General features: G+C 34.3%; 2 protein-coding genes across 2 annotated transcripts in view; one reads left to right on the top strand and one right to left on the bottom strand.

Annotated features, from left to right (window-relative positions):
- Positions 1 to 3,179: 3,179 nt before the first annotated feature.
- On the bottom strand, positions 3,180 to 11,091 carry LOC116412643 (sphingosine-1-phosphate phosphatase 1-like). Its single transcript, XM_052898724.1, has 4 exons — positions 10,499 to 11,091; positions 9,051 to 9,301; positions 8,124 to 8,296; positions 3,180 to 4,581 (listed from the first exon to the last, which is right to left on the bottom strand). The coding sequence occupies exons 1-4, from the start codon at positions 10,908 to 10,910 to the stop codon at positions 4,164 to 4,166; spliced, it is 1,254 nt and encodes a 417-aa protein (XP_052754684.1). The 5' UTR covers positions 10,911 to 11,091; the 3' UTR covers positions 3,180 to 4,163.
- A 631-nt stretch (positions 11,092 to 11,722) lies between these two features.
- The window catches only part of LOC113517837 (lysosomal-trafficking regulator), a 75,954-nt gene continuing 65,860 nt past the window's right edge, over positions 11,723 to 21,816 (top strand). The window contains 4 exon segments of the mRNA XM_052898683.1: positions 11,723 to 12,076; positions 18,883 to 18,977; positions 20,155 to 20,240; positions 21,053 to 21,222. Of these exon segments, the coding sequence (XP_052754643.1) occupies positions 18,900 to 18,977; positions 20,155 to 20,240; positions 21,053 to 21,222 (334 nt within the window). The 5' untranslated portion in view covers positions 11,723 to 12,076; positions 18,883 to 18,899.

Raw genomic sequence — 21,816 nt, 5'->3', positions numbered from 1 at the left:
TAAATATGGCATACACTTATATAATCATATCAATTCATCAACAAGCAGACTTCATATTCGAGAAATTTAATATACAGGGTGTTAAGTAAACGTATCGGAAAACTGTAACCACCATCCTACTGTAGGTATTAAACATCATTGTCATGTTTAGAACTTTATTTGTGAACTCATATGCACAGAATGTCTTATTCTCTTTTCTTCTTAATAATATATTGTTTGTTCATTAAAACCAGAGGGCCTACCATGAAATATTTTCCGAAATTTCGGGGCCGAACAAAAATGTACAAATTTCATGTTAAAATTACATAATACATGCCATTTGGAAATATTAAAAATGTTAAAATATCGTTCCTTTGGACTGTTATGATAGAATTTATGACAAAAGAAATGTTAAGCTCCATTTACTGAGCCGATTTCGACTGGGTACGGACAAAACACGAAATTGAGCCCGAAAATTCGGAATTTCATTCTATGGTAGACCCCCAGTACTTACAATACCTTTATTATAATTATATACATTATATACGGATCGTCTTTACAAATCTGTATTTTTTTAAATATCATACTAGCGGGCATTACTAGCACCTTTCTTTTTCATCCCCAAGCGTATGAAGAAATAATCATTATGTCGTATTTGTTCGGAATCAAACAACTTGAAAAGTATAATAAATAAGCATTCTAGCCAATATGGTAATAAAGCTGTATCCGTTTTTTATGGGGATAGATATAGGTCTATGGCCAGCAGTGGGACATGATTGATGGTTATGAATAAATGTTCACTCATCACCTGAGTGTCCTATGAGTCACTGGGGAACCAAAATATCACAGTAAATTGAGTACATATTATTAATTTTTATAAACTTTTATGACTCTTTTTGAGGCCTGCATCGGACCATAGATTATTAAGTTTTTTTTTTGTCCCACGACATTCGTTCATATTACTTGATTTGGTGGTGTCTTTTGATTGTTAAAATATATCCAATGATGTCCTAAAATTGATTAAGGTACGATGGGACTGACGAGGCTAAAAGGACAAAAGTCCCTAAATAAATAAAGATTAAAAAAAGAAAATGATTCTTTAAAGGGAACAATAGAGTTTTCATTTATTCATTCATTCATATATGTATATACACATGTATTATCCAAACACTGGGAAATATCAATGTAAGTTTAAAAATGGCACTTTTATATTTATATACTCGAAAGCTGAAAAAAATATCCTACCAATGCTAGCTACGCACGCAACTACAAATCTGCCCGAGTTTGAATAATACTAATCGCTATCATTACATAGTATAAAACAAAGTTGCTTCCCGTCTGTCTGTCCCTATGTATGCTTAGATCTGCTATAGGTATGCATATCAGCATATATATAATATGTATATATGTATGTGTGCATAAATCGAAATAAAAACAAAATCTTTAAAACTACGCAATGGATTTTGATGCGGTTTTTTTTTTTTAATAGATAGAGTGATTCTAGAAGGTTTATATGTATAATACATGCATAATATAGTAGAGAAGCACTGATAATTTTGAAGTTTCTAATGTGACGTGATGTAGTGTGCAACTGTGTGAAGCCGGGGCGGGTCGCTAATTAATTATATGTTGAAAAAACTTTGGGCTAATCCCTTTTTGCACATACAAAAATTTCAAGAAACTATCAAACTAAACCCAAAACCGAAAAGCGCTCGCGTAAATGACTGTTATGGTGAGCGTACGGCTAACTACCTGGTTCCTCGATTTATTAACGAACCACCCACCGATGTACGAGATAACATTGCTATTAGCAACGTCAAGTGTAAATTAAAACGATACTTCTTGCATGGTTTTAATACAATTTAAATAGTTTTAATGTATTTAGTATTAATATAAACCTACGTGATTTCTGAATGCTAATGTAACATAATTTCTGTAACTTTGTATTTTTATTGTTAATAAAAAAAAAAAATTGGGGAGAGGATTACTGATGAGGTTAAAAACCTCATTGCTAGAGCAATATACCCTGTATTTTTTTGATGGGTGGAAATGGAATGGTAACACCGCCTCTGCTATCTATTTAGACTAGCGAGGCAACACTGACAGATGAAGGGAAGAATGAAAGCAGAACAGTTAGCCTATTGTGACAAATTCCATAAAAATTTGCTACGATGATTTTCAGAGAGAACTACTTGGAGGTTGACATATTAAGCATATTATAAGCAATGTGGCGGTTCCATCCTTTTCTAAAAATGCCCTTCACCCCAATATACCATGTCGAAGGTCAACGTCCGCACGGTTTCCCTGGAAACCACTAGTGAGTTTAAACGCTAGTGATTTTTTTTTTATACAACTTAGAATGGCAAACAAGCTGACGGCTCACCTGATGGAAAGTGGTAACCGTCGCCTATAGACATGAGCAGTACCATGGACAACAGAGTATACTGTTTTGCCCATGATACCCCCCCATGCGTTGCCATTCCTGAGGACTCAGGTATTATTCCTCTGTACCCTGTAAATTCACGCCATATCCCACCCTTCCAACCGAAACACACACACAATTTATCACGATAGGCCAAATGACTTACCTCCATGCACATCTATCATCCCTCACTAGTACCCCGCCAGACCATACCAATAGCTCGGGCGATATTAGCATACAATTCCATCAGGAAAAATACAGATACCAAAACCCAAAAGTGATAAGTTAAAAATAAAATTTAATATCATAAAAATAATTTTATAGAAGTAATTTAAAAATAACAGGTAACACAGCAAATGGTAGTCGACCATTTAATGAATTAATCATCACATTGATACGATGATAGGCATAATCGATCGAGCAATAAATCAAATATGACTGGCTGATTGATCCATTTTGCCTATAATAAAAAAAAAAAAACAAATATTTATAATAAACATATCATTATATACATTATATCATCACGTATAAACATTATGTAGTTCGCAGGAAAATTATGATATATATATATATATATATATATATATATATATATATATATATATATATATATATATATATATATATATATATATATATATATATATATATATATATATATATATATATATATATATACAGGGATTTTGGGAAATCCTTAATACCCTCATTTCTCTGCGATATTTGTCTTCAACGGATAATCGTGAATGTTTAGCATATTTGATAGATTTAAAAAAAATTAAATAAGTATTAATACAGGGTGTAAGGAACAGGTTGGTACAATGAATTCAGACCACTTTTCTGAATTGAAAACCAGTGGAAAGTCTTTCAGAAAATTTTCAATTTTTTCCTATATTTTAATTTTAAATCTTGTAATTTATGTTATTATTGACATAATACAAAGAAATAATAATATTTTACATATAGTGAAACACTATGAAATACCAAAAACAGAAATGTAATTTTCTTATTAAAATCCCACCACAACGCGCGGAATCAGCTGTGTAAGATCAACGCCAAAAGTGTACGAGACTACCTACGAAGAAGTGCCATTGAATGGGCGATGTAGGTATCGCGCGTCGTATGGATCGTAAAATTTCAAATACATTGCGCGCCGTCAACACTAAAAATTGTTAATTATATAGTTGTGGTGCATTTCCGGTAGGAAAATAATCTACAATCTAATTCAGATGATTCATTTGAATCAGCCGTTTTCGTTTTGACCAACCTGTCCCTTCTACCCTGTATATGTTATTAGAAGTAAAAAGAATTAACAAAATATTTCAGGCACTATATACACGCACTTCACTGATTTTATTGTAAACTAGCTTTTTGCCCGCTACTTCTGACGCGTGTACTTCAGAAGTAGGAAAAACAATAGAATTGACCACTTCCAGACGACGTATCAAGATTTTGAGTAAAACTTTCAGAAAGACAAGTTAAAACTACACTTAAATGTCGTGCAATTGTTTTTCCGTGACGCCGGAACAAACATACAGACAGACAAAAATTCAAAAAAATATTGTTTTAGTATTATTAAGACCTTTTATATTAATTGTTCTCAAATATATCCCATGTACAGACATTATACAGTTACAATTTTATTATATTAATAAGATAACTACATCGTCTAACTAATATCTACATATTTTTGGACGAATTCGATTTATAATAACTGTTTTACATTCGTATGATCACTGTTCATATCACGAATAAATGGGAATCATACCTCTGTGTAGTATGTCAGTCTATTGATTTGCAGCAAATCAAATACATTTGGAAGGACGTACGTCGTATTGAATCCTATCATACCGTACGTGAAGTATTTATAACTGAGTTCCACAATTATTTTATTTTTATTATCTAGACTATCTTCAGAGTTCCTCAGTTCGTTCTTGTCCTTCCCTAGTAACGCGCAGACAAACGCATAGGAAACTGACTTGCCCACCGCCCTAGTGGCTAGCACTCCGCAGAAGCCGAGGATAGTTCTCAGTATGGTGCAGCCCAGCATCTCGATTGACGGCCAGATGATCTCGTACGGTGGTCGTTCAGCGCTGGCCGTCATATTCCCGAGCTGATAGTTGGTCCAAGAGCCGGTCAGGATGCCCGCGCACACGCTCACGATCAGTGTGGTGTCGCCTCTGTCGATGTTAAAATTATAACACATTAGCTATTTCCCGCGGCTTTACATATATGCTACAGTATATATTCTATGTGTTAAGTTGGGATACTAGCTACAGTAATTCGTTTTTAGAGTTCCGTAGGTCTAAAGGAAAAAATGGAACGCGTTTGTGGTTTCTAACCACAGTTTATGCCCAAAGCTTGACATTTCAGATAAGAAGCACTATATTATATATGTATAAGGTAAATCTATCATATATTGCTAGTTACAAATTTATTATATGTCGGAATTCACGATATATTATTACAACTAGCATTTGACCAGTTTCATTTTATAAACACAGGAAACACTCAGACCAGAGGACGGCAACCTTTTAAGTCGGAAGAGTATAAAATTACAATTTACAAAATGGGGGGAAAGAGATTGTTAGTACTGGAGACTGAGAATCCTATTACTAGCAATATACCCAACCAGGTCAACCTCCTTGCGGTTCCCCCTGGAAACTATCATGGTTAATTCCTGATGAATTCATCATGATGGGCTAACTGGCCTGTTTTCATTCTCATCTATCACCCTTCACTGGTGCTCCGCCAGCGTATCCCGTTAGCGCAGGCGGGGTTACCATTCCATTTTCACTCATCAAAACAATAATTTACAAAATTTCAAAGTTTTTAAAGAGCCACAAATAGTTTTCTTGCCAACAAAAAATAGTACTTTCATATACAAAGTTTGATGCCTAATCCTCGTTAATCGATTCAGAGTATTTTTTTATTTTTAAATGAATAATATTTGCGTATGGAACTGAAGAGCCGCAGCGTCACATCCAAAGAGCCGCAGGTGGCTCACGAGCCGCAGGTTGCTGACCCCTGACCCAGACCAATACTTACGAACATACTATATTTTCAATGGATCAACCCCGTGACCATCAAATCAGAAGGTGAGTCAGTATATTAAATTTGCTACACCACCAAAGTTGTCTATGTATACGTATAACTCAAAACGGAACGCCGGATAAGTTATTATATTTATGTACATTAATTCCCTTTTTCATAAAAAGTTAAAGCTCTTTTTTTATACTACTTTGGTAGCAAACCTGTAACACCAAGGATTGAGCCCCTAATATGGTGGAAAGGTATTTGTGGTTCCACTGAGTTAAGCAAAGTAGCGATTCGTATTCTATCAGCTCCCTGTACTTCGGCAGCCACTGAGCGTTCCTTTAGTATCCAAGGCTACATACATAATAACAAAAGAAATCGACTTACAACTGAAAGAACTGAAAAAATTTCATTCATTTGTTATAACTGGAATCTTAAACATAAAGCTGAATGCGAGGACATTCAGTTTAATGAAGAAAATACCTTAGAAGCTTTCATTGAGCAAGTAAATGAACATAACAGTTTAGACGAAATAGAGCCTATCGAACCTATACAATTCATCGCTTGTAATAACTCTGAATCTGACAGTGATTGACTGTAGTTTTACATTTTACTTTCATCTCTTTCTTAATAAACTCAAAATCAAATTAAAAGTTTTTTATTCTGTAGGCTGCATAATAATATTGTCTATGTCCAGTATAGTGGACGTCTTGCGGCTGAGATGACGATGATGAAGTACAAAATCATAAACACCCAAAAATTTGGGTGTTTATGGGGTTTAAACCCAATAAACCCAAAACACCCGGTTTTTACCCACCAGACTTTAAACCCACCCAGGTGGATTGCCCATCTCTAATTGTCACGCGTGTTGCCGACCCTTTTAACGTTTTTGGTAAGGTTAGAGAGGAACGGCTGGGTACTTTACCTATTACACTGTTTTGTCACTTTCATTCAAACTGAGAATTTAACACAAAAGAAAGAGACAAAATATTTCAATATATAAAATAAGTTTATAAGAGGTTTAACGACTTTATGAATAAGGAGGTAATAGGGCCAAGTTTTTTTTTTCATGACCAAGATGTGTATTGCCTTATAATTATAATAGTAAATAACCTGTTTAGATTTTATAGGATTGACATGTTAAAAAACAAAAAAAAAAAAAACAAATTAAATGTAAAGAAAAAAAATAACATGTATTGCCTCGTAGCCTCAACACGGTTAACATACGGCTCTGTATAGATTACGTAATAAAACCAACATTGTTCAGATAACATTCAAGTTTATCAATAACTATGATATGAGGTGCGCATGAGTAAGGTATACGAATATAGCGAATCGTCATCATACCAGCCGTTACTTGTACACTGCTGACTATAGGCTTCCCCCATAATGAGTAGTTTTGCCAGTAATTGCCACGCTTGACAAGCGGATTGGCAACCGCAATTAAGCTTTGATATTTTTAAACGAACGTTGCTGCCTGTCCCTTGAACATTAAGTTCCCTTAGTCGCCTATTACGACACCCACGGGAAAGGAAAGGTTAAGATGACGATCCCTCTATGGGAAAAGTCCGCCATTGTATATTAAATATTTTAATATGTCCAATGTAAATTATGTACAATAAAGATTTTACAATACAATAGTATAAAATAAAGTCGCTGTACACATCTCTCGCTCTTTTACCACCGACGGATTTTGATACGAGTTTCACTGTAGTATAGATATTTTATTGACGTTTTGTATGTACAATACATCCTAATTTGCATACCTACTAAGTCAGAGCCATAGGCGTATTTAGAGAGTGGCCCGGATGGGCCAAGACCATCCAGGAAGTGTCTCGTGCCCACCCCAGAATGAGGATCGAAGTTATCAAATGTAGGCAAAGCCAAGTTTGAGATCACATATGCGTCTTGTTAAGCCTCCCCTCCCCCCCAAATCTATTCCTAAATACAATAATCGAAGCGAGTCCCTAGTAACACAAATAGAGACAGTGGAGTAGATGACAACGTCAAGATAATGAATGTTATTATCGTACTATATTGTGTACATAATAGTTAGATAAACATTCACACGTTTTTCAATATTTCAGTCATTCATTATCTACTTCTGAACATTGGCCTCCTCAAATTCAATGGACAGTGCTCTGTAGAAGCAAGCAACTGTAGGGAGGAAGCAACCGCAAATGCATCATTGTGGGTACGATAGGCATGCCCACAACCACAATAGACTCGTGACGTCACACTTTCACGATCTATTGAGGTTGATAGGCTAATATTATATCTAACCGGCGAGCGTGTATGAAAAGATTGAATGTAGAAGAAGCGAAAGAGGTTTGCTTGAATCGAAGCATTTGGCGTTCCATTGTTTCTGCCTACCCTAATAGGAGACAGGCGGGACAGATATGTATGTATTTATGTATGTACTTTTAATACTTTCGTGAGCGAACAAACTTACATTATAATGGCATTACTGCATTCATAAAGGACAATATATGAGTGTATATGTAGTACAGGGATGTTACAATGCATTATGTTAAGTCTACAGAGATGACCATGTATATAGGCAATAATAACCAATTTTAATCAGATAGACTGGCAGCTATAAAAAAAATTATGGGCAGTGGAATCATAAATATAAAAAAAATAAGTTTAAAAATTATTCTTTTATGTTTCTACATTTACATCTCACCTTGTTGGAGTCCATTTGTCGGCATTTGGATAGAAGACTATCACCAATATAGAGATAGCTATGATCACTAAGGGTGCATAGTGTGAAGTAAGTATGAGACCATCAAGCCAGTCAACAATTGGTATCAGCACTACTAACAGAGCGGCTGATAGGAGCAAACCTGCAACTATATCCTGTAATGTAAGGATTTTATTAAATTCTAATGTTATTGATTTTCTATTACTCCACTATATCTAAGAAAACCACAAATATCTAATAAAACATAGCCATATTTTCGATATTACTGTATTTGTTGATCTGTCTTTTTAAAAAAAAATTATCTTTTACCATACATTTTTAATTTAAAGATTGTAATAAAAACACCAATGGTAGAAATAATTTCAATGTTTCTGTCTTATTGAATTAAAAGGTTACACAATATGTTGATAGTTTTTGTACAAGGCTAAATTTCAGAGCTTGTTTTATTAACCACCCTTACTTATAGAAAAAAATAAAACTGGTATTAGACTAGGTATGAAATTGCAAGTGAGAGAATATTTTTTAGTAGATAAAAAATATTTAGAAGGACAAACTATTGTTTCCTCCACAAGATTACCATAATAAATTTATTATAGATACAAGAATTTAAATATTTTATTAACTTGTATAAATTCAATAACTCTACTAATAGTATTAAAGTGAAACTTTCTAAAGTTAATTAGATTACTGAAACAAACTTTTTTATGGCTAAAAGGAATGAAATTTAGTATTCAAATAGATCCTTATAAACACATAGGCTAATTTTTATTCATATTATGAGCGGTCATGGGTTATAAATAGTTAAAAGTATCTTCATAAAAACAAATTTTTATTATGGAAAGGAATCAGCTGCTCTTTTTACTATATGGCACCAAATTTATAATAAAAAAAAAAAATTAAGTAACTTACCAACACACTATGCATTCCAAGATACAGTCTACTGACACATATGAGGGTGCACCAGGAGACAGCTAAGAGAGCACCCCAGTGCGCTGGATACTCATACCTATCCATGGTGTAGAGTAATACGGAGAACGGTATTGACACACCAACCATGGCATGTGTTGACGGCATACCATATTCTATTGCCCATTTTGTCTGTAACTTCTTAACAGGATAGCCAGGTCTAGGCCATCGTATTATATCCTTGAAGCCTTGTCCTAAAAATAACGATAATATGTAAATTTTGCAAATTAAAAGATAAATATGTAAATTAGAGTCCAAAGTCTGCATCACAATTCTGTTAACATTATTTAAAAATAATATTAGTTTGCAATAACTCTTAACTGAAACTAGATTTTCTTTGTTAAATCAAATTCATTTAACCAAAGAATAAAAATAATAAAAAAATCTATAACAGTCATGTATATTTTAGATTTTAGAAAGTCCCCAATATGTCAATAGTAGAGACTAACATGCTTATTCATAAAAATGCCAAATGTCTTCTAAATCTACTTAAGCTATTTACTGTTTTGTCTCTTTCTTTTGCACTAGGCTCAATTTGAAAGAACTAAATACTATAATAGTTAAAATAGGTTTGTTGTAAGTTTTAGTTTTTATAATGAATAAGGTGGTTACATATTATTTACAAAATACAATATTTTTTTCCTGTCAATCTCTTTCTTGATTATTTCTAGTCATAGGTATATTCACTGCCTAAGAGTATAATGAAGTGACTGATAAGTAAACAGTTTTTTAGATTTTTTTTTATACAACGTAGAATGGCAAACAAGCTGACGGCCCACCTGATGGAAAGTGGTAACCGTTGCCTATAGATATGAGCAGTACTATGGACATAACAGAGTATACTGTTTCGCCCATGATACTCCCCATGCGTTGCCATTCCTGAGGACTCAGATGTTATTCCTCTGTACTCAGTAAATTCACGCCATATCCCACCCTTCAAACCGAAACACAGCCATGCAAATACAGCTGCTTCACGGTTGAAACATGAATGGGACAGAGGTACCCAAGCAATCGACTTTTGTACAAAGTCTCCCTCTAGTAAATAATAGCTAATAATTTATACTGACAAGGGTACCAGCGAGAGAAAACATGTGACTACAAAAATTTGTTGGCTCCTATGAATAAATTCATTAGAAATTATTTATGGTTTCAATTGAAGCTACATAGAAGTTGATTTGACATTTAATGTTACTGATAATAAGGCTGCCATTACTAACAATACCTTCACCCCTGGATGTAATTAATTTTCAAAAATTTGGCATTCTGTTTTAGAGGTTTTAAAGGCTACTGACATACATTTAGAATATTCTGTTATTTCAGCATATGAGTAATGATGCATAACAAAACCAATCACGTGATAGATGCCTTAAAATAAGCGAATCAACACATACCTATATACATAACGACCGTCCAGACCAAAACAACCCTTCTACCAACGGCACTATCGATGTTCCAAAACCAAAATGGTATAAAAGTAGCATAGAATATCTCGTCACCAAAGGCGGTGCCCACTACGAACACATAGTACCAAAATTTGTTGTTTATCGTGCACTCCACTTCGTCCTTGTTACTCTCCGACGATGTATCAGTTTCATACGAGGAACCAGAACTACTAGAGATATTACTTGGTATTCGTTTATGTTGCTTAATATCAAACTCTTCGTTTACACGCTCCAGCCTCTCAGAATGCACCACCTCGGATGATTCATTCTTTTGAACACTTTTATAAATTACACCGAAGAAGTTTTGAACTTTAACTACAAGTAAAGGATCTTTTAAATATTCGATAGCGTTGTCCCACATTTTTCTGTTTCTTTTCTAAACTAATGCTTCATTTGTAAAACTTTATAATTTTCACTGAACATATAATTTTCACTTTTAACGAGCGTATTTAGTGATAATCGAAGCCGACTGTTAGAGAGAATTTCATTAGAGTAGTTTTATTAAAACACAATGTAAAATTGTCATTTTTCTTATCAACTTGTCTGTCAATGAGATCAGTTGTCATTTCTCAGCTGACTAGATCTGGTAACTCGAGCCATTTGTGCCAATATGGCCTCTTAAGTCAAATTATAGCTTTTCATTTTAATTCTGTCCTTAATTAAATATAGAATGTAAAAAAATATGGGTCATTATTTTGTGATATTCTAGAAATAAAAATCTGTTCAGAATTCTGTGTTTTATATAATAAATAAACTAATTGACAATTTAGCAATTTCTTATAATAAAGCTAAAATGAAATTACCAATATAATTAATACCTATTAGAACACTTCTTTTCAACCGATTTAAAAAAGGAAGAGGTTTTCAATTCGGTAGCTTTTTTATTTATTACCTTAATCTCCGTCAATTATAAATCGATTTGAAGTATTCTTTTTAGATTAGTTCTTTAGAAATATCAATATAGTTTTTCTGTGGAACATGATATATATTATTCTTATTATATTATTCTTGTTCTTGTCCTTATCTCATCTATCTGTTTAGTGAACTAAGTGGATTTCACAAATCTAAAATTTTTTTTTATATATATTAATTAGCCTGAAAATCTTTATCTATGTAGGCAATAAGGCTTTTTAAAATGTCACTGTCAAATGGCAGTGCAATTGGGATTATTCCTTTTGTAGGTAAACTTCACTAAAAATTAAATATTTTAAAATTTTCAATTACTTTCTATAGATGTTTATTTAAAAGTTATCGTCCCGTCAGGCAATTCTTGTAAAAGTAGTGCTTGGGAATCCAATTGAATTGACATAAAAATATTTATAAACGTCTTACCTACCCTGCGTAAACTAAATAAATTTATAACTATCCTTCGCTGCTTAATGTGTCGTTTATTTTTCTTTAATTTATGAGCATATGCGATAAAAAATAAAGTGATTTATTAAGTAATATATTTAATTTTGGAAATTCACATATAACCTGCTTGCGTGTTCAACATAAATAAAGTTTCGACTACAAACAAGTTTTCATGTAAGTATGTAGGTAAAAGTATTTTTTTTTACAACTGAACAAAACACGATATTTTCCTTTTTATAAACATTCTTGCAAAATCATCTCGTTAATTTTAGACTTATTAAAAACTGTAAAAAGAGCATTATTATTTTTAGTTTTGTTTACAAACAACTGCATGAAAGCAATAAATAATTCTACTTATGATTTTATAATTGTATTTATTTCCAACAAATAATTACCTACATAAAATTGTAATTCAAAGTCTAAGAAATGCACAAAAGATGATGTAATTGTTAAAAACATATCGAAATTCCTTTTAGGATTACCTTAAAATTATTCACAATTTATATTTTTCAAGTAACTTCAAAAGGAATGGGAGGTTTTCAGTTAATATATATTTTTTGTGTTTATCCTTTGCTATATCTTTTGTATCAATTTTGGGATTTTTGTTTGTATTTGGTAGAACATGCTGATACTCAAATTGTTATTTCTCTACAGAGAAAATGTGCTTCTGTTAACATTAAATACCTAAAAACACTTTCAGGTACATAATAAGTAAATAAAAAAAAAATTAAGTAACTAAGGGTATCCACTTACTGAATTTTTAAAATTTATCTTCTCAATAAAAAAATGGCTTGCACAGCCATTTTTTTATAATAAAGAAATAGCTACAAAGATTGTTGTATTAATTTTTTTTTTGTATTAATTTTATTAATTTATTATTACTTTTTTCTCTGTTTTATTTTTAAATTATGAAATATAATATAATATGGTATAAGCGCGACAGGTCTCAGGTTAATTTTGAGGCTTATAAGAAACTACGTAACATCTGCAACAGAATGTGTAGGGATGCCAAACGCCACTATATCCATTTTACCATTCAAAACCTCTCCCAACCGTAAGTTTGGAAATTTCTGCAATCTTTAGGCATAGGCAAATCCTCTAGTCAATCTCTTAATAACTTGGACCTTAATGGTTTAAATACTCACTTTTCTACTCCTCCCTCTTCTTTAAGTAATTCTGCTAGGGCCAACTCTCTTTCATATCTTTCTGATGCCGAAGTGCCTGATTGCCCTTCATTTACTTTCCGTATAGTGTCCACAGATGCTGTCAGAAAAATTATCTGTTCCATATCTACCAAAGCCATTGGCAGTGACAACTTAAGCCTCGATATGATTCTGCCGGTGTTGGATGAGATATTGCCCGTAATCACACACATTATAAACTACTCACTGAAATGCAATGTTTTCCCGACACAGTGGAAAAAGGCCTTTATTATTCCACTTCCCAAAACTCTGAATCCGACCAGCTTCTCCCAATTCCGTCCCATATCCATTCTCCCCATTCTCTCTAAGGTCCTTGAATCAGTAGTTCACCATCAATTACATCAGTATCTCACTGCCAATCACCTGTTATGCCCTTTCCAATCAGGTTTCCGTCCATCCCATAGCACTACTGGAGCACTACTTAATATTACTGAGGACATTCGGCGTGCCATGGATGACACTAATCTCACAGCTATTGTTCTTCTTGACTTTACTAACGCTTTTAACTCAGTAGATTTTGACATTTTGCTTGCCATGCTCCGTGTAGTAAACGTATCCTCTCCTGCTATTGAATGGTTTTCTTCCTATCTTTTCGGTCGTCAGCAGTGTGTCAGAGCCAATGATGCTTCATCGGATTGGTCTCCACTCACTGCCGGTGTACCTCAAGGTGGCGTGCTGTCTCCTTCACTCTTTTCAATTTTTATAAACAATATTTCTCGGATCATTAATTCTCCCTACCATCTGTATGCGGATGATCTACAACTTTACAGACACTTTGCACTGTCCGAAGTGTCTGATGCCATTGCTGTCTTAAATACGGATTTATCTGCAATACAATCGTGGGCTAACACATTTGGTCTTCTCGTAAATCCTGCTAAATCACAAGCTATCATTATTGGCAGCAGCAGGATGCGATGCAGGTTGAATTGGACCGGGATACCGCCACTTTACTACGATGGAGTTCCAGTGGCATATAGCGAGAAGGTTAAGAACCTTGGTCTCATAATGGACGGCACTCTATCTTGGACATGTCATATAAATGAGCTCAGTAGACGCATGCACTTTACATTTCACTCTCTCAAGCGACTTCAATACTTTCTCCCAGTAAATACTAAAATCATGCTCGCACAATCTCTACTACTCCCAATACTTGACTATGCCGACGTCTGTTTTTTGGATGTGACTGAGGAGCTTCTAAACAAGCTGGAACGATTACAAAATCTGGCCATTAGGTTCATCTTTGGTCTTCGTAAATATGATCACGTTTCTGCCTTTCGCAACCAGTTAAAGTGGCTTCCTATCCGACTTCGACGTGATATGCACATCCTTTCTTTCCTTTATAACATACTTAATAACCCCAATTCTCCTTCGTACCTCCGCTCTCGATTTAAATTATTACCACCACCAATCCGTCCTAAACGCTCCTGTCAAGTTCAGTCCAGGATTCTCGACCTACCTTTGTCTAGAACACATTTTATGGGCAACTCTTTCTCGTATCGAGCTGCCCAATTATGGAACAAACTCCCTTCCCACAAACAAGAGAGCCCTTCAATTACCTCTTTCAAGAAAAGGTTGAAGTTACATTTTCTTTCCTTTGAGTCATAATTTATTTATTTTTATAATTGAACTGTCAAACTTTGAAATCATTGAACTAAATTTCTATTCTAGGTAGTATATTCATTTATTTTAACATCCACTGTATAAGTAAGTAGATATTATATTTATTTATAGTATATGTATTTATGTAATATTTTATTATTTTATATTTTATTATGTATCTTAATATTTTATTTAACTGTATATTTGTTTATGTATACTAAATATTAATAGTTGTAGCGTTTCAGCTGCCCGCTAGCAACATGTTTTCTAACTGCATTGGGTTGACTGGAAGAGATCTCTGTCAGAGATAAGTCCACCCTTGCTCACAATATTTATAAATGCATTAACATTGTAATTTACAAGTGCAATAAAGAATATATATAATCCCAAGTAGGTTTTGATGTAAATTTGTTTTACTCTTATCTAACTCTCATATTCACTGGTTGAATGTTTTATATAATTTTACAAAATGATGACACTTTATGCTACATCTTTGTACAAAAGGCATCTGCTGGAGTACCTCTCTCTTACATATTTCTCATGAATGCCATGTTTAAGGGGGGTAAAGAGGTTTCTACAGGGTCTGCAACACACTCACACTCAGTGGTATAAAAAAAAAATTAAACAACTATACTGGCATGGTTCAGTTTGAAAGATGAAATTTGAAATTACACACATCATAGTCCTCAGGAATGGCAATCATTGGGGTATTTCAGATCATGTTAAATAGCTGGCTTGAAACTTTAAAAACACCACATGTACCCTTGTATCTCCTCAAAGTTCGATATTATTATTATATTATTGGCACTAGGCAATTCTAGCATAGGAATGTTCCACCCAGCCCCCATTTCTATATATGCCTATGATGGTAATACATGAACAGCACCATGGATGTCACCATGTATTGCATGGTACTATTTATGTCCTTAGGCGATGGTTGTCACTTTTCATCAGGTGGGCCGTTGGTTTTTTTGCCTTTAATATGCATAAAATATGTATAGCAATATTCAAAGTCGGGCGGCTCGAATTATCGATAGTCAACGCCTTACTGTCCGACTCGACCCACTGAAACTGCGCAGAGATGTTGCATCTCTGTGCATCTTCTACCGAATTTATCATGGGGAGTGTTCTGAGGAATTGTTCGGATTGATACCTGCTGCTGATTTTCACCACCGTACAACCCGCCACAAACTAAAGTTTCATCCCAATCATCTGGACGAGTGGCGGTCTTCCACGCACAACCATTCTTTGGAATCAACTTCCAGCAGCAGTATTTCCGAACCGATACGACAACATAACCTTCAAGAAAAGTGTGTTCCTTTTTAAAAGGCCGGCAGCACACCTGCAATGCCGCTGGTGTTGTGGGTGATCATGGGCGGCGGTAGTCACTTACCATCAGGTGAGCCGCATGCTCGTTTGCCCCCTGTGTTGTAAAAAAAAAAAAAAAATAGCAGTACTAGCTATATTGACTAGTAGTAATTTTTCTATAATTCATTAATTGAAGAAGTAATTAATTTGGTACTTACTTTTTAAATAAATAAGCTAGCATCATCAGTGTGTGTTGCCAGCAACAAGCTTGTCTTAAACTAGCTATGTAGTGTCTAAATCAATCAGCAACGAGCACAAATGGAAGATACAGTGTTTTAGTAAGAAATACAGAAAATTAGCAAAGTATAATGTCTGATGAACACTTTGAAACTGATCATGGCTGATATATATGTATATGCTGTTTTTCTTTAATGGATGATAATGAAATGGTAACCTCACCTATGCTATCAAAATACATTGGTCGGGCATCAGTGAAAGATGAAGTGAGGATGATTCTCACTTATCGGTGAGTTGGCCCATCTTGACAAATTCATCAATAATTAACAAGGATGGTTGCCAGGGGGAACTGTGTGGAGGTTGACCTGATAGGATATATTGCTAGCAGTGGGCCAATCTCATCCCATTACTAACAATCCCTTTCCCCCTGTATATGCTGTTACAGATAATACGAATATACAGATTATTTTTTACATGATAGTATTTTATTAGACCAAGATCAAACTGAGAACTGTAACCAGCATTATAATGTGAAAGTAACCTCAGATTGTTAAGTGACTTGAATGCTAGACTTGTTTAAGTTAAGATTATAACTGGCTATATAAACTGCTGTTAAACTTATTTAAAAACCAAATATCAATTTTAAATTAAAAATATTTATATTCTGTCAAAGAATGAATTAAACTACTGTTTCAATATAGCTACTACTGTGTGTAAATATTACATGAAAATCTAAGAAGTCGGCAAATAATAATATACAAATACAATTATCTACGTTTCTCACTATCCTATAAGTTATGACCGGCACGATAAGGTTTCCTCCAGTCGCCGCCCCGCCGTCCGGTCGATCGTTCGGCAAACACGTTGCGAGATTTCCCGCCAAATTACTGGTTCAGTTCACGTGTTTACTATATTAGATACGCAAAAAATAACAATAAAAAGGTATTATTATTATTTGAGAATATAGTATTATTAAAACATGAAAATTATATTTAATATCAATATATTTTTGTATTATTATGTTCAGGATTTGTTCATTAGTACCTCCTGTACTATGTCTTCTAAAATGTAAGAGATTAATTTCACTTTCCCCAACGTAAACTTTATTTCGCAGTTTTGATAGGTAATAATAATAATTCAAATTTTTATTAATAATTATACAATATTATGTTCTTAAACGATGGGTACAGATATATGGTGAATATATGAACTTGTCTAAAATGTAATTACTTCTGCCTAGATATATGAGTACATAAGAAAGTATATTGTGACTTCCAGAAATTATATTTATTCGATGTACACATGTAAGTGACTCAACAAAGATACTATTTAAAACTCGTTTTAAATCCGAATGAAGATTATAATTAATTTTCAAAAAGAAATATGACGAAAAACCAAGCAATGAACATTTGGTAACACTACTCTGTAATCAGGGTAGAAATGGCGATAATTTTAATGGGTATGTTAACTCCCATTATTATCTTTAAAGGCGGCCTCCATCCAGACCCCCTTGTTAAAAATCATCATCAGCCGTTAACTGTCCACTGCTGAACATCCTTTATAAGAGAAGATTTTGCCAGTATTTGCTAAGCTTGACTAGCGGGTTGGCAACCACAGTTAAGCTTTCGTAATGTTTTAAAAGACGCAGCTACCTATCCCTCGACCATTAAATTCCCATAGTCGCCTTTTACGACTCAGAAATAGGGGATAGAAAGGAGTGGCCCATTCTATGCCAAGACCACACGGCATAATAAAAATGCAGTTAGGTATTTTGATCCACAATAAGCTTAGAAACGTTTTGTTGTTTGCTCAATGATAATATATCGTCAAGTAGTTTATAACAAACAATAGAAACCCTGATAGAGGGCTGTAGCTAGCAGGGCACACAGATAACGGTGCTGTGGCGCTCCGTATTGTTTGCGGTAGCCTATAACAATAAATATCTCAGCTTTATTAAGAGGAAATAAAATCAATATTATTTCTAAAACTTATATTCAATCTTTTTATGATATATTATTTTTTTATATGCCCGACGGAAATATTTGCACAGCGCTATACGCCTCCTGTAGAAGACTTCTGAATGAAGTCAGAAATGAGAAACACAGTGAGTTCACAAAATTACCGTTGTGCACGTATATAAACATCGAATATAAAATCATTCTGACCTAGATTAAATAACTAATTTAACCCTCCCCCAACCAACAACCACCAATAACCACAATATGGTCCGGTGGCCCCATTCCATGCTATGCCCTACCTTTTTTATGAGTGACAATGAAGTGTAAAACGCGTATATAAATGTGAAAGAAGTCAAATTAGTCTACCGTGACGAATTCACCACAAATTAACCGTAATGGCCTCTAGAAGAAATCGCGTAAAAGTTAATCTTATAGAGTATATTATTAGGAGGTTATTAGTCCCCACTATTAATATCCCTCCCTCCCCCCCCCCTAAATACACCTTATCCAATACGCGATCGCAGCCGCCAAACCCAAAAGAGGCGCCAAGTTACAAGTTCCTTTAGATGCCTCTTACAACTCTTACGGGCAAGGGAAGGGGTGGTCCATTCAATGCCAGGATGACCCTGGTATGACCTCATGGGAACTATTTACTACAATTTAAGCCTTGTTACAGGACGGCACTTGGTGAACATGGCGACGGAAGGAGAACCAAACACTCTCAAGACGTATTGGGATCATTTCTTCAAAGCAGAGACTGGCACTTATGAGGTAGATAGAAAGATATATAATTTATTTGCAGTACTTGCAGCACACAAGTTAGAAGTCGTTTGCTTGGGTACCTCTGTCCCATTCGTGTTCAACCGTGAAGCAGTTGTGTTTGCATGGCTGTGTTTCGGTTTGAAGAGTGGGATATGGCGTGAATTTACAGGGTACAGATGAATAACATCTTAGTCTCCAGAAATGGCAACGCATGGGAGGTATCATGGGCGAAACAGTATACTCTGGTGTGTCCATGGTACTGCTCATGTCTATAGGCGACGGTTACCACTTTCCATTAAGTGGGCCGTCAGCTTATTTGCTATTCTAAGTTGTATGAAAAAAAACACAAATAATAACATATCGAGATATACAAAAAAAGAGATAAAAGGTAAGATTACATCATCATCTTCCTACCCTTATCCCAATTTATTTGGGGTCGGCGTAATATGTTTTTTTTTTATCCATATTACAAAAAGATTTGGGTTATAGTTTTACGACCGTCCATTAGTTAGTTCATTTTGGAAAAATGATCTCTTGGCCAAAGTTTTTTTTTTATACCACTAAGGTGACAAACAAGCATACAGCCCACCTGATGGTAAGTGGTTACCGTAGCCTATGAACACAAGTAATTTAGGAATCTAAATTTTATTGCATGGATATGAATAAAAATGATTAGAAGACTGTCATCACTGTGTTCTCTTGTATTTGATATTTATATGTTGTATTTAACGTGTGTATGTATGTGTGTATATGTATGTATATATATATATATATGTATGTATGTGTGTGTGTGTGTGTGTATATATGTATATATATAATTATTTATAATTTATATAAATATTTATTAAAATTTCTGTCGTGCACTATTACTGCCCACTCACTGCTTCCTATGCCACTGCGTTAGGTTGACTGGAAGAAATCTCTTTTAGAGATAAGTTCGCCTTTGCTAACATTGTTATTAACTTATTGTTGTTACTGTATGTTTTAGTGCAATAAAGAATATATATACATAGATATATATGAATTCTTAATTTTACATACTACTATCGATTTCGATTTCAGCTTGCATACATGATCAAATGTCTTCCAGCGATGCGCGGAAATGAACTATTACATTGAATTGGCTAAGAATATAAATGTTAATTGATGCTCACCGCCGTATCTTTAACGAGACTTTTTGTTGCAGAAATCGACTTGGCTCGATTTGTTCTTGGCGGAATTCCTGATAAGAACAAATGACGGAGCGAATCCTAAGGAACTAATTAACTTTTGGTAAGAAAAATATGATGGATCTTTAAAAGATTTTTTTTATACAACTTAGAATGGCAAACAAGCTGACGGCCCACCTGATGGAAAGTGGTAACCGTCGCCTATAGACATGAGCAGTACCATGGACATAACAGAGTATACTGTTTCGCCCATGATACCCCCCATGCGTTGCCATTCCTGAGTACTCAGGTGTTATTCCTCTGTACCCTGTAAATTCACGCCATATCCCACCCTTCAAACCGAAACACAGCCATGCAAACAACTGCTTTACGGTTGAAACACAAATGGGATAGAGGTACCCAAGCAAACGACTTTTGTACAAAGTACCTTGTACGCAGATAATATGCATCTTGATGGAGTGTCAACTGTCAAAATATGTTTAAAAAAATAGTCAAATGTTGGCTGATGCATATCTTTTTTAGACAAAACACGTCATTTTTCGTTGTTACTATTTCAATATTTAGGTATCCCTATTCACACACACTGACAAATCGCAACTACAAAAATAAAAAAAAAATGGACTGATTTTAGCGAAGTGTGGGTGGATAGATAAGGATGTAACCTGTAAGTTTGTGGCTGAGTTTATATATATTCTTGATATTTATGACTTAGGTTATGGTGAATGAAATTAAATTCATATGGTTCCTAGGGCTCTATTTGAAGACTAACTCGTTACTAATAACACCAATCTCCCTTCACTAATTTGAATTTGGAATTTTTATATGAAATCTATCTCTAAAGAACTTCAGTGGATTGCCAAATCGTGACCATCACAGTTGTCGTCACATTAGGCTATTGTGATTTTCATCTCTCAGCCCTGTCAGTGGGGTGGTGACGTTGGTCGGCTGCGAGCTACTATGCGGCATCCACCGCGTCACCTCGTCCATCAACACGCATTATACTGTGCCGCTACCATGCCTCGACACCGTTTGCTCAGGGAAGGAAACGCCCGTCTTCGAAGAGTCGCCCGAACCTACACCGCCAGGTAATCTTGTCCCCAGATAAATATTTCAAATAAACACTCAACTTACAAAATATATATTTAGTTACATTATACTCTATACCACAACATTGATGGAAATTGTATGTATGAATGAATGATAACTTTATTTGCTCGTTTGTTCGTTTGCTCGTGTAGTTCGCTTGAGGATAAATACGAGTAGTTATCGTGTCAAGGTTATCGTGTCATGTGCTTATTTTTGAATTTGGACTACATTTCTTTAAAGACATAAATGAATACCAGAAACAAAGCACTAGGGGTGTATATATATATTATAAAACAAATGTTAATTTCGCATTAAATGTCCCTTTTGCAACACATATATATATATATATATATATATATATATATATATATATATATATATATATATATATATATATATATATATATATATATATATCAGTGAGTCTACCATGAATATATAAAGAATATATATATATAATAGCGTTTCTCGAATATATAATGTCGAAATGAGGTACCACAAAATTGCTCTAGAGGCAATAAATAGTAGGTGTAGTATAAATTACATTACTTGATATCAACTCTAATTCAGGAATAAATGTTCTAATTAAGGAA

Source organism: Galleria mellonella, unplaced genomic scaffold, assembly GCF_026898425.1.
Source record: "Galleria mellonella isolate WM207_F2 unplaced genomic scaffold, CSIRO_AGI_GalMel_v1 utg537, whole genome shotgun sequence".
Lineage (NCBI taxonomy): Eukaryota > Metazoa > Arthropoda > Insecta > Lepidoptera > Pyralidae > Galleria > Galleria mellonella.
Note: the sequence above shows the minus strand (reverse complement) of the source record. Positions and strands in the feature narration are given on the sequence as shown.

What these genes read in the sequence shown, in the direction of transcription:
- LOC116412643 (XM_052898724.1), bottom strand. Translation starts at nt 10,910, where the DNA reads ATGTGGGACAACGCTATCGAATATTTAAAAGATCCTTTACTTGTAGTT. An exon ending in GACGGTCGTTATGTATATAG is followed by an intron (nt 9,302 to 10,498) that starts GTATGTGTTGAT and finishes CGTTATTTTTAG; the next exon opens with GACAAGGCTTCAAGGATATA. An exon ending in GACAAATGGACTCCAACAAG is followed by an intron (nt 4,582 to 8,123) that starts GTGAGATGTAAA and finishes TAACATCGACAG; the next exon opens with AGGCGACACCACACTGATCG.